Source organism: Geospiza fortis, unplaced genomic scaffold (assembly GCF_000277835.1).
Source record: "Geospiza fortis unplaced genomic scaffold, GeoFor_1.0 scaffold16, whole genome shotgun sequence".
NCBI lineage: Eukaryota > Metazoa > Chordata > Aves > Passeriformes > Thraupidae > Geospiza > Geospiza fortis.
Genome location: NW_005054302.1, coordinates 8,034,063 through 8,050,495, shown reverse-complemented (window position 1 = coordinate 8,050,495; position 16,433 = coordinate 8,034,063). Strand labels below are relative to the sequence as shown.

At 34.0% G+C, this 16,433-nt stretch overlaps 1 protein-coding gene across 1 annotated transcript in view; it reads left to right on the top strand.

The window, feature by feature from the left end:
• The window catches only part of CNTN5 (contactin 5), a 603,295-nt gene that overhangs the window by 475,699 nt on the left and 111,163 nt on the right, over positions 1 to 16,433 (top strand). The window contains exons 12-14 of the mRNA XM_031066019.1: positions 3,303 to 3,439; positions 4,942 to 5,071; positions 7,198 to 7,348. Coding sequence (XP_030921879.1) covers positions 3,303 to 3,439; positions 4,942 to 5,071; positions 7,198 to 7,348 — 418 coding nt within the window. The remainder of the gene's footprint in view (positions 1 to 3,302; positions 3,440 to 4,941; positions 5,072 to 7,197; positions 7,349 to 16,433) is intronic.

The following is a 16,433-nucleotide window of genomic DNA, read 5'->3' as shown; positions in this document are numbered from 1 at the left end:
AGAAGGAAAAAAACCCCCCCCCTGCCACTACAGGTTAGTCCCACACAGTAAAACTGGCAAGAGAAGAGATTTTGTAGTAAAAAAAGTAAATTAGTTTTAAATTTTCTATCTTGATTTTCTTACTTATGCTTCTTATTATGCTTCTCCTACTTAACTCTTCCCAATTAATCTCATGTACAGGAAAATAATTTTTTTTCTTCCCAAACTCTGTATTTATCCACATTTTAGAACATTATTTTAAATCATTTGTCTATGTAAAATTTTATGTTTATTTTTTTTCTCAGACAAAAATGTGCTTAAAATTTTAAGAAATAATCTAAATTTTCTGCACCTTAATTTCATTTTGTGTAGATGATTTAAAAATTGGCCCATAAGCTTGCAGATTTATTGCCAATTTATGTTTGCAAAACATAAACATTCTGACATCCTTGAATAAACAGGTGCAGAAATACAGCATAAAATAAATCAAATGATGGTGATTTAAAAATCTCAGAAACACTGTATAGAGCTCTGGCACAGCACTCCTAAAGACTATTGACCACTAAAATGCAAAATCCTTCTCTTCTCACAGTCAACCCAAAGCTTTTCACTGGACAGATTAAAAAACAAGCACACACCTGCTTTTTCCCAAGAAGAGTGTTGCATTTATAAGAAAAAAAATAAGGACTTGTTACTTTTGAAATCTGGCCAAATTTTCTGATTAAAATAAAGTGTGATTATGGAATTAAATTTTTTTTCATACACATTTATCAAGGCTATGTTAAAAAAAAAGACCCAAAAATATTACATTGAGTAAGAGGCTGTACATTCAATTAGACGCTTCAACTTTAAAAGTATTAATAGGATTTTAGAACAAGGGTTAAGATTTTATGGGGAGTGACCCTTGCTAACAAGCAGAGAGGGAATTCTCTGTGAGAGAAATAGAGAGAAATAGAAGCCAAAAAGTGATGAACAGTATTTCTCTCAATCATGCTTTTAGCTCTATTCCAGCTATATCAACCTATTACTTTGCTACTTTATTCTCAAAGGGGTGGGAATCTTGCCTTCACTGATGGCAAGTTCAACAGCTTGAAAAATGTGACTCCAAAGGCCACTTAGGCTACAAGGAGAAAATTTAGAGTAGAAATACCTCTACTAATGGAAAAAGGTTGTTCTGACCAATCAGTCATGCCACTGTGATTTGCAAGTTTGTAGTTTCAGAAGAAAACCTGTGGCACAATTTTTTTGGCAAGACAGACGCAAGCAAAGGGTAGGGAACAGCAGTTCTGAAGAGGACAAGTCTGCAGCCAGGCTTGGGGCAGCTTTATTTTGGTGTAAAAATGTGCATATCCTTTTCTGGACACTCTAGTTCATGATGAGCTCAAATTCAACATAGAAATGTGAGATTATATATGTTTTGGGTCAAATAGTAAAATTTACAGAAAAGCAAAATAGTGAAAATAAGTAAATATAAATAGGAACAACTTAGATCCTCTTTGAAACTGCATGATTTTATGGTACCACTGGCTGTCTTTTATTACTATTTTGCTACACATTTAATTGTCTCTTCTTCCAGAATCATATTAATGTAGTTACTTTCAAAGGAAACAATTTATTCTCAGCATGCTTCCTTTGCATATTGAAGCACTCAAAATGAAAACAGCAACTATACAATGCAATTAAATTATATTTTTAGAACAACAGAGAACAAATAAATAGGGTCTCCCAAAACCTGTTTTTTTCTGCAGATTTTTGTGGACCCTTTATTATAACTTCATAAAGAAGAAATCCAGCACAGCAGAGCACACGTAGAGGATTTCATGCATTGCCTTGACTGTAACAAGAGAAATAAGGAAGCAGAAGTTTTTTGTCTTGGTTTTGGGAGTGGAGCTGGGTCAATCTCTCTTTTTTCCTCTACCAAAAAGGAAGTGTGTGATACTGCTTCTAATATTTCCAGCTTCTGACAGATGTCTGCTCTGGGACTCTGAAGCAGACTATTACCTGCTTAGGAATGATAGACACCTCATTCACTTTCTTTATCATCCATGCACAGGATGTAAGCTAGAAGCAGTGAGTCACCTGTCATGCCTTTTCATATCTTCTCATGTCTTTGATTGATGACCAGTCAAATGTCAGCTAGATTCAAAAATTTATTTTTAAACTCAATTCCACATGTTTAAGTACATTATCAATTATCTGTCATTTGAAGCAGAGACTTTGTTATGACAGATCTGGACTTCTGTTCATACCATGCAGAATTTTACATCCCTTTAGCTATGCCTTTTAGCTATTTATTCTTTATGATTTGGAAAAACAACAAACAACAACAACAAAGAAAAAGACCAAAAAAATCCCAAACCAGCATTTGATATCCTTAAGTTAATTATTGTCATCTATCACCCTCTGTGTTATAAAAAGTGATATGGCTACATACAGTATGAAACCCAAAAACTGGCTTTTAAGCATACATTTTTATTTCTGTATATCAATGCTTGGTTTCTCACTGAGTCATATAATGTTTTCCAAATTATAAGATCCTACAAATAGCTATCTGATTGACTGCCTCATTAAAGTTCTACTTCTCTGAAAAACATATTCCTTGTTTTTTGATGGACTATTTCATGAAATTAGGTACTAGTGATCACATATACAGCTATTAGTTGTCTGCCTTTAAAAAGACTGTTTTAAGACTGATTTACAGTGTAACTTATGCTCCTGGTGGGTGACAGAAATCTCATGGGTTTTGTGCTTAAATATGTTAAAAGCATTTTCTCCCTTGAAACATGAATTAAACTTAGGGCACTTTAACAAAAATATATACAAATACCTTACTAAATTCCCAATCACTCCTAGCTAAATAAATAGTGATTTCCTTGTAATCTGAGAAAAGTACATGAAACACAGCCTATGGCAATTAACCTCCTTACCACAATCCAAATATCCTAAGCCTTGTGAATCATTAAATGTTCTATTGTGACTACCAACCATTTGTCTTAAATTCAGGAATAATGAACTCAATAATATATAAGTACTACAATTTAATCCATTGGACTTTATTAAATCAGGCAGGTTTCTATTGTTGGTTATGTTACTGCTTACTACCTGGTACCATTACAGCATTTCCTTTAAAGTTTAGAGTTTGTTAATTACCATCTCTTTTGATCTGGGCCTTTTTTTTTTTTAATGTACTTTTTTTCTGGGAATAGTATAAGTCTTGTAAAGATCATTAATTTAAGCTTTTTAATTGATTAGGTCTTTGCACATCAGCTAGAGACTTACCACTTTATAATCTTTGAGTCTAAAATGGCAATTTTTCCTTGCAGCCTACCCACACTGGGTGGAGAAGCTCAATGATACCCAGCTAGACAGTGGCGAGCTGCTCCGATGGGAATGCAAAGCCACTGGAAAGCCAAGGCCCACTTATCGCTGGCTGAAAAATGGAGTTCCTCTCTGGCCACAGGTACACTAGACAAAGAGTCACCTCTATGTTGGATGCTTCTCCTTTCATTCAGATAAAGTCAGTTAAAGAAAGTATAGAAAGGTTCTTCAGAAATTACTGTTTGGTTAATGCAAAAAGTGTGAGGACCATTACACTTTCAACTCAATCTGTTCTCTGAAAGTAACAGAATTCATTATGAAGATCATTAAAATGGTATGTGTAAGACCCCTAGAATGTAAAGTGTTTTACAACAATCACCTGATATATTCTAGAATTAGACATAAATAAAATTATTTTTTTCTTTTAAAAGGCCACTGATGGCATGGTCTGTCTTTTATTTCAAATTTTTCTGTTTCTCTCACTGCATCATCAAAGAATCATCCCACATCATGTAGGTTTTTTTGCCTAATACCTTTTAATTTTATAGTCTTAAATTATTTGGAGTAATGAAAAACTTAGTAAATTTACTTAATCTATTTTTCCAGATTAAAATAAAGCTAGCTGTTTGATTCTGGGAGAAAATGGCTATATTTGCAAATGAACTGACAAAATGGATTTATGAATATAAAAGATGTAATGTCTTCCTTTCCAGCAAATGTCCCTTCTATCTATTTGGGAACATCAACCAATTATGCAAACAACCAGAAAAGAAACATATAAATAGTTTACTTTTGAAGCTGTGAGGCATTGAAAATAAGGTTACTCTATTCATTTATGCTTTTTTTTATGGAGCTATTAGTGCTGAAATAGAAGCAATTTAAATATCTCTACTTTTGGTTCTCCGATTTTCCAAACCATTAGTTTCTCCAGACTCTGAAATTTCAAATTGAATTTTACTTTGAGCTGGGTGAGGGCTTACAACAAAATGAATTTTTTATCACAGTTTCCTCTGCATTCCCAAACAATTTATGCCTTATCAATTTTAACTTACAACAACCGTTATAATGAAACTTGGAGTTGTTTTATAGTAGTTCAAATTATTCATATCATAGCTTTATTAAATACTCCCTTCCATAAACAGTTATTGATGTCCCAATTATTTTCTGTTAGTTGGCCTTTCAAATTAGAAATTTGTACTAATGATGAAAGTAATTGGACCCTTTAGTTCTTAATTATGCAAGCAATCTTTCATATATCTCCTTTTAAGAAAATAGCACTATTACTGAGACCAAAAATTTGCTATGTATTTGAAGATCAGCAGACACATTACATTCACAAACGATTTCTTTCCTCCCGAAAGTTCCCAGGATGAGCTGCTTTTAAAAATTATGTAAGGGTAACAGCAAACAAATAAACAAACAAACAGAATAAAGGAAGCTTTGAACATAGTGAATTTATCTGAAAATATTTACTGTCAAATATTTTTTGACTTTATTCTTGTAATTTCATGTATAACAAGATAAAGGTAAGCCCAAGGAAACCTGTTTTCTGTTGCTTCACCTTAAGCTAATAACACAGCAATTTTCCAGTTCTTTTTTGCTTTTATAGAGTAACTTTTAATGTTTTTTTAAATTCTATTACAGAGCAAGATTGAGATGATTAATGGTGTTCTGATGATCCATAGTGTGAATGTCTCAGATGCTGGAATGTATCAGTGCTTAGCAGAAAATAAGTATGGTACGATTTATGCCAGTGCTGAGCTGAAGGTTTTAGGTGAGTATTTGGAAAAGAATGAGTTGTTCCTTTCTCCTCTTTTGAGAATTCATTCTTTTCTTAGACTGTTGTGACAAGAAACAGTTTCTGCCAGTCCAAATAGCAGAGCAGATAAAAGTGGTTTCTTTTTATTCTTGTTACTTATGTGTAGGTGAGTCCTTTCTTGCCCCAGAGAGCATTGGGCCTTCTGTTAACCAAAAATTGTCATTCATACATAACTGAATCCGTAGCATATTGTGAATATTTCTCACATAAGGCTATTTCAGCTCAAATAAATGGAAAAATATTTTTTACTCCATCAATCATATGTGCAGGAAAGGAAATTTAGAGGAAGTATATGTATTTTAATCTCTGTTAGAATTAACTTATTATTTCTACTTTGGCCATTATTCAAAGGTAATTATACAAGATCTTAGTTTCAAAAAACTTATGAAATCACCAAAATGAATTGAATAATATCAATTGCATACTTGGCTGAATATCCTCCAAAGAAAAGAAAATACACTACATAGTGTTACCTGGAAATATGATAAAAATGCCATTATCCAAAGACTGAAGCAAGCAGTTAACGAAGAAAAAAGCTGAAGAACTTTTGAACACTCTAATTTTCCTTAAACCAAACTGTAGCAACATGCAGTGGAACGATAGGGATAAGTGCCCTTCCAGAGGATTAAGACAGACTTGTAAGATCATTTCCATTAGAGTATGATATAGCAGGAAGAAAGTTGTCCACCAAAGTTGTTTAATGGCCCTATCAGAGATTAGACCTGCACATGAGAATCATTCCTTTAAACTCCCAGTCAAATGAGTAACAAAGCTATAATTGCAGAAATATACCATGTTTCAGCTAACATTTGGCTCTTTTGGTAAATAACCTTTCTAGTACATTTCAGCTATTTCCTAGCTGGCCAACATTAGAATTTCACTGACAAGTTATAAAATCATTTCTTTATAACCATAAAGTTAAAAACCAAGACCAGTGATTGTTTTCTTTTCATCACTTTTTTTGGTCATTTGTGATTCAGTCAACAAACATACACGTTACAGCATTCTTTGGCTTTGTTTTTTGTATCTGTTATAAAATAGGTATACCTAGTATGTCAGGTACTTGCAGACTTTCTTTGATGTTCTTTAATATCAGAAGTAGATCCTGTATATTGCTGCAGTAAAATTAGTTTTTCATTTTCTCACTTGTAAGATTGTACCCATGTTAAATTTTAACCATAATATTGTATTAAAGAAGCAGTTGTGTTTAATTTGCTGCCTTACCAAAGGGAAAAGAACAGAATTAATTGTCCATATAAATATCTCTGGTATGTGAATTAACCAAAATAATGGTAGGAAAATCCTACATATTTGAGGCAATGAAGTGTAGTGTCCCTGTGCAGCTGAGGTGCACCTGAGGTGAGATATAGCTGAGGTAGAGACCTTTGATATTACAAAGGTTGTTCAAGAAAAACACAATCAAACACTTGAGAACTAATGTAGTGTCTTGGTGTGAAATTGCAGTAATTAATGACATTTTTTAACACATTTATTATCTTAGCTTTTGTTTGTAAAATGGGAATTCTTAAAAAGTGAAATACTAAGAACGAGACGTGGTTAAATATCTTCTATTAAGAAGTTCTCATATTGAAATTCCCAGTATTCATACAAATATAAGTGAAAGTAATAAAATTTCCCTAACACTAACATTCTTTGCAAGCACTAACTCTACAGAGTACATTTTGGATTGGTATGGAATTAAAACTTTGTTTCATTTTGAACTATTTACCTCTAACAAGCTCTTGATTAAAAAAAAAAAAAGATGGGAAAAGTGTAGCTAAAACATTTGCATTATTTAATTTCTAAAGTCGTTTGATTTCACAAGTAGTTTTACTCTAGTTTGCTCATGTGAAAGATTTCTCATTAATCTGTAGCTGGATTGAGTTATAAACCTACCATGTAATCCTGGCTGCTGATTTCAAATGTTTTGTAAAATTTTGATTTTGACATAATAATTTCAAAGAGAGAAATTGAGATTCTATTCCCAACCCCGAATATATTTTTCTAATCTTCTATTAGAACACAATGAAACAGAAGGCTCTGATTTTTCTCTGTAGAGTTAACTTACTTCTTTTTAACAGCTTCAGCTCCCACTTTCCCACTCAATCAAATGAGGAAAACAATAATTGTTACCAAAGGCCAAGAAGTTGTCATTGAGTGCAAGCCGGAAGCCTCTCCAAAGCCAACTATCACTTGGAAGAAAGGCGACAAAGTGTTAAGGGAGAATAAGAGGTTAGAAGTTTGTTCAGTAAACTAAAATTTTGTTTGCATGTTGGATTATCTGATATGATGTGAAAATGCAGCAAATGACAAGAACATGCTGAACGTTAGTCTGGGTATGGCATAATTATTTTTTCAAGCTGATTTGTTTGACAGTAGTGACTTTATAGTTTCCACAATATTGAAATGAAAAATCTTAACATTGTTCAGAGATGCAGAGAGATGAAAAGGTGTTGTTTGTGGAGTTTTGTCTCTATTTTCTGTTATTAATTTCAAAAACTTTTCAATTATTCTGTAGAGGTACTGCAAATCTAGTGTATGAAAGTATCAAAAGCATAAAGGCCAAATTATTCAGAAAGACATAAAATGTGCTTATTCATTTGAAATAATTTTAATAAGGCAGATTTACAGTTTGATCACAATGGAAGTCTATGTAAGAATAGCTTTAAAATGATTCAGAGAAGGAAAATATAATTCCATTATAGGATTTAATTATACTGGTAGTTTCTGTACTCAGTGGTACATCTGTTTAACAGATTATGCTTGATTAAATCAGTTCTGTCCAGCTTTGTACGGTAAAAGCAGTTTAAGCACTGCAGGTTAAATGCCAGATGTAATTGCCCTTTACAAGATTACTTATCTGTACACTGGAATAGTTTTGCTACTCTGCACATGGTCTTTAAGTACAAAGAGCAATCTTTTCCTCTTTCTGGTAATGTGGTATGTGAATGAAGTCATTTAAAATGACTTGTGTAGTATAATCAGAAAGACAAAATCAGGTCCCCCTTCTTTTGAATTTTTACAACACTGAGGGAAACAGTAGAGTGCGTCTGTCCTCATTAGCTGCCAAATCTATTCTGTTCAAGTGTGCTGTATTTTCATCTCATGACATTTGTTTTGTTCTGAGAAGGAAAAATGGGTAACTTCTTGTACCATATTGATTTTTTTTTTGTTGAAAGGGAGAGAGCAAAACAGTATTACATAACAACATTTTACTAACTGGAGTTGTATCCTTTGTATTGACAATATGACAGATTTATATTACAAAGGAGCTGAAAATATCAAATATCGTGACACTGATGTCTCTATGCTCTACCTACACAGTTGATATTTTTCACTACATGACCTTTTCCTCTCATCTCCACAAAACTCACTATGGTTTCTCTGATCACCACGTGTAAATCACATTTTAATCAAAGACCAGTAAATCATTTTAGTAAGTACTTTATGTCTGTCCAAACATAGCCTAACTCTGAAGTTAAAATCTTACGACAATAGATCTGAAGTTTCATTTTTTGGTACTTGTAGTTTTTGATACTTGTTTGTTTAGACAGAGGCTCGAACAAGAAATGATGAAACATGGCAAATGAAATGCTGGTTTAACTATATCAGATATTTGAAAAAAGAGGGTTGCATTCAACTTAATTTTTTAGTCAGCTGTTCAAGGATTATCATGCGTTATTTACAGCGGTTTCCCTGCATCTACTGTTTATAGAGGGGTGGGCATGAGAGGAATATCAGTTTCAAGGGAATTTAGTTCTGTCTCTATACAGTATGCTTTAAACAAAAATAATAGACTCTCTTTAAGAGAAGGTGAGGAAGCCTATTGTGATTTGTGAAAGGACATCTAAATCAATGAAGAAAATATGTATGTTTCCATGCTTTGGGCACTCTGAGAAGGAAGAAATGCTGTTAAATATTTAAAAAATTAATAAGCTGACATTGTAAACATATCAGTGTACTTTAAAAATGGGCCTTCTTCATAGTCTGTTGATAAAAATCCTAGGAAAAAAAACTAATTAGGTACTGTCATCTGATGAGTTCTCATGGACTATTAAGTCCTTAGAGATAAAAAAAATAATAATCAATTTTAAAAATAGCAAAAAACCCCAACATTCTGGTTAAGTAATAAGGAAGGACAAGAATAGAACAGCATAATATATTTTCTTCTTTTCTGTCACTTTTTTTTCTCTTCTAAAATGTGGCTATCAAGTGTACATTGTGTTTAAGTTTTGCGAAGTCTATGAGCCCAGCAAAGGAATATGATCCTTTTAGCAAGATCAATAAAAAAGAGACTTTCCCCTCCAGAGCAAAGAAAAAATTTCACTTGAACAGTGGGTCTGCTATTATGTGTTCCATGTCTTCCAAACTCTGTTGCTCCTTAGGTGTTTTTTATACAACAGAAGCTGGTTGACAGAAATACCTGTAGCAACATTTCCATAGATAACTGAAGAGAAGGCTGATTGTTCCTGTGGGACTCATGGCTGGAATTTAATGCAGTCTGAAAGCCTCAAATGTTTCAGATTCATTGGGAAGCCATGCACTTGGGAACATAACTCTGGAATGCCTTCATCAGCTTCATTTCTTGGTCTCTTTTACCTTCGAACGAATTATCTAGGTCAAGCCCTTCAAATTCATAGTATAGCTATGATAGGCTTGATCCCCAGGAATCATTTTGAGCAGCCAGGTAATTTGATTCCTTTAGGAAAGAGTCTGCATATTGTAACAGGGTTTTTCAATTGAGTTCCAAATGAGTGGCAAGTCTATGAGATAGATCTAAAAGAATTAGGATATTCAGTTATGTCAGTTATTATACATCAGTTTTTTGCTGATAAAAGCATGGCTCCAAGTTTTATAATCTCAAAATATATTAAAATATGATGAAATTGTTCCTATAAAAAGATAGTTGTTTAATAAGGCTTCCAAAGTGTTTACAATTCATTCTATTAACCAGAGATAAAGATCTAGAACTGATGCAAAAGAAATTAAATAAAATATATTATATTGGTGATCTTTTATGCAGAAGACTAGAACTTCCAAAGATCAAGGTATAGTCTGTGAAGCTTTCTGGTACAAGACATTTATTGATCAGCGTTTGAACAGAGTTCAAGTCTCTTTCATATATCATTATGTCAGTGAGTCATTAATACATTCAATCAAAGATAATTTCATCTGCAATTTCACCTAAAAGTTTAAGGAAGGGAGTTGTTATACCTCTATTTTGGAATTAAAATACAGCTGAGCACAACACCAATATCAGTGGTCTGGATATAGAACATACTTAAGCTGCATATTTTCATTCATCATCTCACAATATTTAAAATTCATAGCTTTCTTTCCTAACAACTTGTCTCAGTACTTGATTCTCATAGGCTGGTAGATGGTTGTGTCTCATTTATGGCAGACTATGATAAGGTATGCTCTGGTTATTGACTTGAACAATATTTTCATCCACAAAAAATTTGTAAAGAACTTTGGAATCTTTTTGTTCATAAGTAGTTTTGGTTTTATAGGAAAGGGAATTATATTGGGACCAAAGTCTGAAAAAAAGTCCTTGCTTTTATTTTTAGTAAACAGTTTGGTTGAAACTTTGCTTTAGAACCTAAATAGGAGGAATTAGACCCTTGGGCAAGTGTTCAGTGACCAAAATATACTTTTGTGAAGTTTCTGAAATATTTCAATCAGATAATTCCTAAAGTGTAATCAAACAATCACTTTAGCGTCGGCTTCTAAAGAAGACCAAGACCCAGCCCTCCCAGACCACAAAGCCATCTAGAAGCCTGTTCATAATTAAACATTTTTTAATTTACGTATCAAACTAAAAAAAAGCAACAAAAGTGATGTTTTGTAGACAGTAAATGTTATAATGTACACTAGAATGGACCAGAATTCAGTGTCAGTTGCACCAATATAAATCATGAGTTCTAGTAACAAAGTTAATGATTAAATTCAGGACAACCATTTAAAAATTTTTTTTAAGTTCCTGTGTTCAGGCATCAGGTATTTTATAATGATTTACAACAGCATAAATTTTTGTGAGCCATTACTACCTGAGCTGTAATCTCTTTTTCTTCATTTTCTTAAAGAAAATTTCTTTTATTTTCTAGATTGCCTTGTAGTGGTGATTACAGTTGATGTTTAAACAGATACACCTGAGGAGTCAAAAGTGTTGAAAAGTCTTATAAGTCCTTGTTCATCTGTTTTGTGTGCTTTCTCGTACAACTGAAATATTCTCCTCATTAAACTTATATTAAATTTTTATTCTAGCTCATTATTTCCATTACATATCCATTAATTATAGTTTAAATAAAATAATTTGAAAGCACTCTCGGAATGAGAATGTTGTCTTTAGTCCCTATTTTTTCCTTCTTTATTAAGACTACCAAGCAATAAAAATAATAATAATAATTTTAAAAAGCACAGTTTAACCAAAAAATGTGTCACTGAGGAAGAAAGCACAGCTTAACCAACAAATCAGTAACTGAGGGAGCAGGACTTTTCTAGCCCCAGTTCTGTGCTGCTTTATTTTGCCTTTTTTCTTCTCCTTTTGAAGCTTCTCAAATTATAATGCTTTGTTTGTTTTACACCATAATTTGTGTACAAATATTTAATCTAAAAAAAAAAGAAAATATAGGGATGACTTAATACCTATGTATTCATTGCTAATGTAATTCTGTGTTTATGGATTTTTTACTTCCCATATGGCACAGTGGCACAGTCTAAGCTTTCTCCTTCACCTCACAGAACAAGCTGTGCATAAAAACATTAACAGTCTCTGAAGGTCACACTCACCACAGATCACCAAGAGCAGCACAGTGCCAGTCTCTCTGTGACCACTGTGTAATTGCTCATATTGATCCACCTATGTCCCAGATTAATTCTTGCTGAAGACCTAAATAGACTAAGTCTTTCCGTGGGGAAAATAAATGGTAGCAAAACTCCACCTGCCACTTTTTCTATGGTGCAATTAGCTTCCTTTTTTCCACTTCTGTTTGAAGGAGTTCTTACATAAGATGAGAAAACTTGGTATGTTAAGCAGCAGAGGGAATTTCAGATATTTTGAAAGTAATAAACTGGGTTTCACCAGGACACAAACTTCAACATCTCCATTATTGCAATACACAATCACAATGGTAATTTCATTGATTGCAAGTGGGTAAAAATTCTTTCCTTTTTTCTGAATGATAGAAAAGAATTACAGAGCAGCAGCGAGTGGCATGGAGCTCTGGATAGCACATGGTCCACTCCCAGGATCAGAGCAGTGCCAGCTAGAGCAGATTGCTTAAGGTCATGTCTCGTCAAGTTTTGAGTAACTCCAAGGAGGGAAATACTGCAGCCTATCTGGGAAATTTGTTCCTAGTGGAGTTAAGCACCTCTACAGTAAAACGAAACAAAACAAAACACCAAATAAAAAAAAATTCAAGCACAAACAAACAAAACCATTTTAATATTTAAATGGAATTTATGTTTACATGGAATTGCATGTGTTTCAGTTTGTGCCCATTGTCTCCGTCCTGTCACAGGGCACCACAGAGAAGCACCTAACTACATCTGCTTACCTCATCCCTTCAGAGTGTCTGCATCAGTTGATAAGTGCCTTTAACAGCTGGGAGGCTCTGATCTGTAATAAATATGGCCATATAATGAGTTTCTATTAATGCTTCTTCCATGACATCTGAAATTCTCCATTCAGATCTGTGCCAAACTTGCCTGGCCACCAAAATTCATAAAATGGAGATGTCACTTCCCCATACAAAACCTTCCCAGAGTGTATTGCCATGTTGCAAAGTTACTCTCTGCTTGTCGTATTCTTCATTTACTGTGTGCCTGCTCTGAGGCAGTTGGGATGGATTTGCAGCCATGGTGAAGCCTGTAGAGGCTATACATTGAACAACAAAGTACTAGATATTAATAGTAAGTGCTCTGACAGTTGTTCCCTTATTACAAATAAAATTAGTGGATACAGAAAATAGGGAGATATGGATATTTGTGAAGTTACTGGACATTAAAAATATGCACAATTGTTTATGAGAAAACTTTGTTTTCTGTGGGTAAATTGCAAGCCATACATTGACCTGTGAAGAACAGGAGAACACTAAACAGTGCTCATTAGGTGAGAAGTATCATCTATAGCGACTAAATTTAGAATAAAGACGCTGGAAGGGACAAAGTGTTCAAGCTGCATGTAACAATACATGAGGGAGTGAATTGAGGCTGCTCAAGTTCTGCCTTGAACTAAGCTTGCTTTATTTTGCTTCCTTTCAGTTATGTTTCCCTAACATTCAGCAGCTGTAAAAGAAGTCAGAGAAAAGAAAGAGAAGAAAGTGATCTTTTACAGGGACATTAAATTCCAAATACGAATATTATACAAAGACACAGGGAAATCTGATGCTATTGCTTTTTACCTACCTTCAAGTCAATACTGAAATCTTTAAACTACAAAAGTATCTGTGCTGTATGCCTAGATATTTCATCTGTCCCACTTTGCTATGTAATTAGCGGAAGCACATAGAGCATTTAAATCTAAAAATGTCATCATTCAAAACCTTAGAAATAGACATGTTTTTACAGTCTTCTGGTCTCTCAAACTCCTTCATTTTCAGTTTTGACAGGTTCTAATTACAGTTTTTCTCTTCATTCTACTGTATTTAAGGATCTGTCAGTGTTTCCATTCTAAGTTCCTATTTTAATAGCTTTTAAGTTTAATTATGATGGAAAAAATCAAAAAGGAAAATAAGGGTGTTTCAGAGCAGCAGCAAGAAAAAGATTGAGTTTGTAGGCAAAATCTGTATTCAGTTTTGTAAAGTGCTTTGCTTTGTACATGTTTGGTTATGCTTTTGAATATGAACATGTAACTTAGATATATATTATATGTTTTCTTCACAATCATGGTGGTAGCTGTCCAAAAGAATTTCAGTTCTATATAACTGTGGTTGATATCATTTGTTTGAACTGAAAATATGGACTGTGAAGGCAAAGAAGGTGTATATGTAAAATGGGTGGAAAATTATTCTGAATCACATTTTCTGGTTTGTCTGTTGGTCCCTGAATTGCACCAGGCTCAACTTGTTCTTGGCACAAGCTTTCTTGCATTTGTACTATCAGCCACACAGACAGCAGAGTAGTTCAGCCTACTACCATTCCAGTTTTTGATAAGAACCCCCTTTATTTCCTCATAGTAATGAAATGTCTCTAGGGTTGATACAACAGCAGGGGCAATTTGTTAAGCAGTTTGAAGATTTTAGTCAGTGCCCCCAGTTAAATATCCAAAGAAAATTATTATTTGTACGTTTTAATTAGTTTAACTAGTAACATTTCTCACAGAATACCAAAAAATTTATCTTTTTGTATTCAAGTAAATTATTATCTACAAGATCCTACATGACTTCTCTGAACTATCTTTCTTCCCAGGAATGATATTCAAAACAATATGTTTTATTATTTGTCCTTAATACAGTACTATATATAGTACTTCATATACAGCTGTGTAGGCGCTCGCTGACTCTTTTTAGGGAAATAAGTCTTGATTCAAATCAGAATTATATGTTTATGTAAGAATGCCTTGAAATCTGCATTTTAGAAATACATTATTTTCTTCACACATTGGCTTGATGTTTGAAGAAGTGTTCCACCACATCTTACCACTTTTCAATTCAAGCAGGATTTGTTTGTGTGAAAATAGATACATAGCTCCCTATAATAACCCCACTGCCATCCAGCTGCTTTGGCAGCTTACATAATTACTCTTTCATATCTATCAGGTGCATGTGGGTGTTTTGGCCCTCTTCAGGAACCTAAAGACTAGACCCTAATACTTGAGGAGGTGAATCCCACCCCGTAGGATCTTGCTTTTTAGCATTTCCATGAAACTGCATTTCCCCTTTTTTTTGACTCAGTTACTGAACTGTAAGTATCCCCAATATATAGTCAGTCCATAGCCCTAATTAAAAGTAAAAGCTGAAAAGATCAGACATTTTAAGCTGCTGAGAATGCAAGATATTTGATCTTCTGTCTTTGTCTTGAATATCTGCTGACAACTAATTATCATTTCAGCAAATTTAATGAATTTTGATTTTAACTATGATTCATTCCTCTGTTGTTGTAAATGACTGCCTGTTTGTTCACCACACAGGTAAAATATGACAAATCATCAGTGGCCTAAAGGTTTTTCTTTGCTTAAGGCTCTTCAGACTCTGACTTTCGGCATCATTTGCCCTTAAAGGAAACCTCATCTAAAAATCTTGGTAATATAAACACTTAAATTCATGCTACCACTCATCCACAGATTCCCAAGGGGAAATTTAATGATTGAAAAGTAGTGAAGAAAGAAAATACCCAGGACATTAAGAAAGAGAAGGTTCATGACAGAAACTCTAATCTTCCTGAGAGACTTCTGCAAGTCACTTCTTTTCAATTTTTGCATAAATCATGGTCTAATTTATCTGTGGCAGGCTCATAATGGGAATTAGAGAGCTGATTATAAAGTAGAAAAGGGAAACAATGATAACCTTGACTAAACAGTAAAAACAAATGGCAAGATCATCCCTTGACAAAAGGAGTCTGTTCCAAAGCAGCATTGTTTTACTAACTGAGTATATATTAGATGAGTTTTCAGAACATATTCATTTGGCCACACACTTAAACAACTCTCAAACTCCACTCATGTTTGCTTACAGAGAACATGATTAAGGAAACAGTCCAGTAGCCAGAAATATGAAATGATACTTGCTTTGTGGACTTTGGGCAAGAGACTTGCTTTTCTGTGTCTATGTGTGCAGTTAGGCATGGTTTCAGCGAAAACTGACAAAATTTCCATCCCTCATCTCAGGCCTCTTTACAGTGAAAAGATTCAGGAATCCAATTCAGCTGAAAAATAGCCCCATTATTTTACCTAAACTTCATTATCTGGAATTTTATTTTTTTAGATCATTCCCTTATCAGCAGGTCATACAGATGCTGTCATGACTCGCCAGAGCAGCCCAGGAAGGACTGGAGTGATGAGCCATGGGCTGGGAGAAGTGCTCACAGCAGAGTGTCCTGGACAGCACACACACCCAGCCTCTCATCTTTCTGCCTATACATGCTCTCCACCAGTTAGGGCAGATGATTTACCCACACAAGTAAATTAAAAACTGCCTTGTAATCTCAGCTGGGATTTCATTGGGATGCAATCAGATTCAGCAGTTAGTCCCTGGCTAGATTTTACCTTCCCTCAAGTAGGTGTCCCAAGCAGTCCCTAAGCATCTTAGGAGTTTCAGCAAGTCCTGCTACACTGTCTGCATGCTGCCACCCTGTTTTAAAGGCTAATATCATTGAC